General features: G+C 50.2%; 1 protein-coding gene across 4 annotated transcripts in view; it reads left to right on the top strand.

Moving 5' to 3' along the window:
* NPAS2 (neuronal PAS domain protein 2) overlaps positions 1-6,000 on the top strand; it is a 181,032-nt gene that overhangs the window by 156,549 nt on the left and 18,483 nt on the right. For all 4 annotated transcript variants that reach the window (XM_017847801.1, XM_017847802.1, XM_017847803.1 and 1 more), the window contains exons 13-15: positions 710-851; positions 1,353-1,462; positions 3,607-3,696. In XM_017847801.1, the coding sequence (XP_017703290.1) occupies positions 710-851; positions 1,353-1,462; positions 3,607-3,696 (342 nt within the window). The remainder of the gene's footprint in view (positions 1-709; positions 852-1,352; positions 1,463-3,606; positions 3,697-6,000) is intronic.

Genomic DNA, 6,000 nt, shown 5'->3' on the forward strand with positions numbered 1-6,000 from the left:
GCCTCAGCCTCCCAAAGAGCTGAGATTACAGGCATGAGCCACCGCGCCCAGCCCCAACACAACCCATTTTCATGTGCCTATAAGAGCTAAGCCACAGAGGATGGAAAAACGGTCCCTCAGAGTCAGACGGTCACAGCTGCTTTCTCGTCACACTGTATTTGAGGCAGAGACATCCTGAGAGCCAGGGTCAGTCAGGAGCGAGAGGTTGAAAGACAAGCGACCCCTTGCCCTCACTGGTTCTCCACTCCAGGGGACACTGAGGCTGCAGAGAATGAGTCACAGGAGAAAGCGTGGGAAAGACCCAGGAAGGTCCAAAGGCACCTGTCCCACTGGATGAGTTTACAATCCACTGCCAGCAGCAACCTTATTTCTAGAACTCTTTCCCTCTTCTTGGAAAGTCAAGATGCTGGGTGGTGAGGTGACAATGTTTTGGACAAAATAAAATGCAAAGTCAGTTATGAAAATATAAACAATAAAAACCAAAGGCAAGAAAGGGTAATAAACACTGCTCTTCGGCTGCAAGCCTCTGGGGCTTTAGGTTACATGTATGTATATACACTACCCAAGCGTCTTTGGAATCGTCCCTAAACAACTATGGTATTTGTCTCAGCAGCTTCTGAGGTTGTCGACATATTTAGAACTAAAGTCACACCCAGTGATTCTTTCCTCTGGATGCTGACATGAGGACTGTTTGATGTGTCTGTTTCAGGACAAGGGCTCAAGCCTGGAACCTCGGCAGCACTTTAACGCACTCGACGTGGGTGCCTCGGGCCTTAATACCAGTCATTCACCATCAGCATCCTCAAGAAGTTCCCACAAATCCTCACACACAGCCATGTCAGAACCCACCTGTGAGTGCGAGTCCATGGATGGGGAGTGGCACGGGGGACGCCATCGGACCAGAGGGACAGCCCCACAGAGGGTCCCCGGGCAGTCTGTGCCTCCGACAGAGGTTGCCATGCAGTCTAGACTCCTCCTTTCCTTTCCCAGACTTCCCGCCTTCTGATCACCTCTCCACACTCTGGTATCCATTCCGGGCCAAGCCAAGACCTTGAGTGGGTGGCGCACAGATCTGATCCCTTGGCTGCTTTTAGTAATTCTGGGGAGGGATTTGATCAGGCAGCTCACTGGACCAAGCAGCAGAAATGAAGTTCTGGGAGTGTTTGTGGTTTCTCCTGCCTGCTGCCAGGCTGGGCTTCTGTGGTTTACCTCAACCCTGCATGGTGGACTTCCTTTGTCAGCGATCCCAACTGAGCTCTTGTGTTAGCACACCACGGTCATGGGTCTCCTCTTTGGATGAGTACATGCTAAGTACGTCTAAGTTAGGAAGGTCATTCGTTGCTTTCTTACAGCCACTCCCACCAAGCTGATGGCAGAGGCCAGCACCCCGGCTTTGCCAAGATCAGCCACCCTGCCCCAAGAGTTACCTGTCCCTGGGCTCAGCCAGGCAGCCACCATGCCGGTAAGTGGGTGACCCCAAACTCCTCCACGGGAATACACCACAAAGTGGTGGGGGCTGCAGAGCCACAGGCGATGTGCTGCGTCTGCCCAGAGGATCCTCTTACTTAGGGATTGAGAGTGTAGGGTGGCAGATGGGGGTGGGAAGTTAAGTAATTTAATTGGCAACTAATTTTAAACATTTGCATGACAAAATTAACATGGATGCACATCCATAGAATACAAAATCCAAGTGAATTTTAAGGATAAAAGGCAAAACTGCAAACCCAGGGTCATACCGTCATACCCCTAGAGCCTCTGAGGCTACACAATTAGGATTCTTCTGTTTCAAATCCCCTTTCATGCTGGTGTAAATGTTTGAGCAGCTCAGTGGCAACAAAAATGTACCTCTGCACATATCAGGTAGGACCCGACCCCAACGTGTGCCAGATCCTTCCAGAACGTCAGGGGATGCATGGCCCTGAGAAAGCGCACTGGCCATGTGTAAAGTCGCTGGCATGTACCAGTCTGGTCATCTATTGCCAGGTAGCAAACTACACCTAACTTAGTGGCCTAAAGCAACCATGTGTATCAAGTTCATGGAGCCTGGGTCAGGAATTCCGAAAGGGCATCATGGGGATGGCACTTCTCTGCTCCTTGGTGTCAGGGGTCTCATGGGCCTAGGCTACAGAACCCCCTCCTCCAGATGGTGTCTGCACATGAATGTCCAGCACCCAGGCTGGGTGGCTGAGGGCTGGGCTCATCCGAGGCCCTCCGTCATCAACTTGCACAGGCCTCTCAAGCCTTAGGCTGCTCCTGGCATGGTGGTGGACTCCGGGTTCCAAGAGGAGACATCTGGAGAGGCAGGCAGGAGCCATGCAGCCCTCTGTGACCTAGCCATGGAAGTCAGCATAGTGTCACAACTGCCATACCTCTTGGTCAAAGCAGTCCCGAGCTCACCCATCGAGAGGGATAAAGACCTCCACTTCTAGATGAGAGAAGTAGCCAGGAATTTTAGGGGCCACCTCCAGATAGTTGCCAAGCCCCTCCCACCCACACTTCACTGTCACTTTGGAGATGGAGTGAACGTTCCACCTTCCTGCCTGCTGTCTCCATAAAGGCTTTGCGCACCCTGCTTGAGAAGCTTGGGCGATGCGTTTCATTTTCAAGTAGAACATGGCAAAGACCACTTATTTTCTCTCCAGCCACCTCCAGATGCGCTTGCAAGCTGTGCCTGCCATTCTTCCAGACTCTCCTGTCCAGTGTGACTCACTCTGCCAACAATGGAGGCCCAGAGTGCTTCCGTCTCCTCCCAGCTGTGCAGGGAAACCGAGCCCAGACCAGCTTCTGGTTCAGCCCTGTGCCTGGGACTTCTCACTGAAACAAGGTCTCCTGGTGTCATTCCCTCCCAGTGCTGTCCTGGGTGACACTTTCCATTTGAGCTGCTTTTTATATAGGCCCTAGCAACTAGGGGCCATATCGGAATAATTTGAGACGAGTCCTTTCACTGTTCTTTTTAAAAAAACCACTAGCCTATGAAGCAGAGTGTTTCATTTCTTGTTCCTATACATTGTCTCCCCCACCCACCCGAGTGATCAGGGAACACAGATGTGACTCAGCTCACTTCCCCGGAGTCTCTCAAAAGGTTCTGGATAGAGGCTGGTGAAATTGCCCCAGTCCTCACCGCCTGGATGAGTTCTTGAACAAACATGCATGGTCTGTCCCTCTGTATCAGCACTGAGCAGAAAAGATACGGATGCACGGGCCAGCTCATGGTAGCAGTTCACGCACATCGTCCTGCTTGATGGCACCGCTAAGAATTAATCCATTTGGGAGGAGGGCAACCAAATCCACCCAAGGCGGAGTCCAGGACGGCAGGCAAGGGAAGGGAAACGGAGCTGAGCTACCAGGCTTGGGCGGGTAGCAGCAGCCTGGCAGAGCACACTGTGGTGGGGCGGGAGCCTGCACCGGTTGTGCGGGGGCTCTGCCTGTGTGCCCTGCATGGGAAGCAGTGCAGCCAGGGAACAGACACCTATACTTTCTAGAAGTCTTGACTTTCAGCTGTTCACCCCAGTGTGGAATGCAGAGAACCCACTGGACCAAGAGACCACATCCCTGTCTCCTGGAATGGCAGAAGCAGTGGTAACAAAGTCCCTTTCTCTCCCACAGGCCCCTCTGCCTTCCCCATCGTCCTGCGACCTCACACAGCAGCTCCTGCCTCAGACCATTCTCCAGAGCACACCCGCTCCCATGGCACAGGTGAGTCTGGGACCCAGGGAAGGGCAGCCGCTCTCAAGCCAGCAGCCCGCAGTGTGCTGCGCTGACGGTCTTGTGTACTTACTTGGGTACCAACCAAGGCCCTGATGTGGGGGAATGTCCCTCCTGATGTGCATGTGGCCTGTGTCCAGCATGAGGTTCCCCCCACACCCACCCTCTGTTCTCCAAGTTCTTTTTTCTGGTGTCTGGGTTTTTCTTTTTTTAAATTTCAATAGTTTTGGGGGAACAGGTGGTGTTTGGTTATATGGATAAGTTCCTTAGCGGTGATTTCTGAGATTTTGTGTGCCTGTCACCTGAGTAGTGTACACTGTACCCAATATGTAGTCCTTTATGCCTCATGCCCCTCACCCTTCCTCCCACCAGCCCCAAAGTCCAGTATTTCATTCTTATGCCTTTGTGGCCTCATAGTTTAGCTCCCACTTAGAAGTGAAAACATATGATATTTGGTTTTCCATTCCTGAGTTGCTTCACTTAGAATAATGACCTCCAGCTCCATCCAAGTTGCTGCAAAAGTCCAGGGTTTGTTTTTTTAATTCTTTTAACAGTCTCTGTTCACCTCTTTGCCACTTTTCCACATTCCTCTTGTTCTTTACGACTCCCAATTGGCCGTGGTGTTTTAGAAAAGGTGTGAATTGGGCTGCATGTCATAGAAAGACTGAAAGGATCTAAAACCCGTGAGTCCAGCACTATAAATAGCACATTTGTTTAAAAAAAGAAAGAAAAGAGAGGGATTACGGCTTTGCTGAGTAATTCCATCCTTGTTTCAACAACATTCGGTGAGTTACTATTTGGGTCAGTCAGTGAGCGAGGTGTTAGGGATGTAAAGATGTAAGTCAGCCCTTGCTTTTAGTACTCAGAACTAAAGGGAGAGACAGGCATGTAAACAGAGACGCCGCCGTGGCAGGGCATGCGTTTTTATAGAACCATGAAGGAAATACTCTGCCCAGGGAAGTCTGACGTGGCTTCCTGGAGGAGATGACGCTTGACTTGGCCTTGAAAGGTGGGTAGGAGGTTGCCAGATGGTGCGGCAGGGGGACAGCAGGGATGTACTTCAGCAGGGAGTAATGAACACGGGGAGTGACAAACCCTGCCCAGGCCTGAGCTCTGACTTCAGGTCCCTCATAGGAGACTTAGCTCTGCCCAGACCATGGCCACAAGCTAGAGCTGCGTCCCAGATGGTGGTTCAGCAGCAGGTGCCCCTCTCTGTCTTGGCACACATCTGTCACCACTGATGAAAACTATTTTGGAACATATGCCCTCTTAGTGGGGCGCTCTCATGCATTCCTGGAGTAAGACACGTGCTAAGGCGTGCTGCTTGCTAGAGTGAGGCTTAAGGAGTGGTGTAAAAGCTGGCCTTCTGGGATCTACTCATTAAAACTGCCTATATTCACCCTCATCAGGCCAAAAATAATAATAATAATAATAAAGCCCTGAATAATGTTTTTCTCTTTACATTTCCAAGGCATATTTGGTATGAAATTAGTAACTTTTTAATCCAAAGGGGGCATAAAATGAAGATGTCTTTACTTCTGGGTCTTGCATTATAAAGAATGTCTGTGTTTATAAGACACAAGGGTGTGGTGCAGTCCCTTTTGGAATTCTGATTTTTCATCTATTGAACTTCTTAGTCTGCCATATGTACTATATTTAATCATAACTATATTCTTTTTATTTATTTATTTATTTATTTATTTTTGAGACGGAGTTTTGCTCTTGTTGCCCAGGCTGGCGTGCAATGGCAGCATCTTGGCTCACTGCAACCTCCACCTCCTGGGTTCCAGCGATTCTCCTGCCTCAGCCTCCCAAGTAGCTGGGAATTACAGGAATGTGCCCCACCACGCCTGGCTAATTTTGTATTTTTTGTAGAGATGGGGTTTCACCATGTTGGCCAGGCTGGTCTTGAATTCCTGACCTCAGGTGATCCGCCCACCTCGGCCTCCCAAAGTGCTGGGATGACAGGCGTGCGCCACGGCGCCCAGCCAGTAACTATATTCTCTAAGACATCCCTGCATAATACTGACTTTCCAAGCCACACAGTTCTTCCCATACCCACTGCGTGTGAAACAATGAGATTCTGGGGTTTTTCCTCTCACTCCCCTCACCCTTCAGGGAAAGGAGGGAAAAATGAAATCCAAAATCTCAGGAGTGGTTATCTGGGTCACTGCTGGTTTTCCAAAAAGCCTCTTTCTTCATACTGTGGTTCTAAACTGTCTTTAAATTAGAGTAGATCTCTTTATCAAAAACATCACCATCAAGAAGGTAAGGAGGGCCCCATGATGGGGTGTC

This window comes from Rhinopithecus bieti, unplaced genomic scaffold, assembly GCF_001698545.2.
Source record: "Rhinopithecus bieti isolate Rb0 unplaced genomic scaffold, ASM169854v2 scaffold_28016, whole genome shotgun sequence".
NCBI classification, from domain to species: domain Eukaryota; kingdom Metazoa; phylum Chordata; class Mammalia; order Primates; family Cercopithecidae; genus Rhinopithecus; species Rhinopithecus bieti.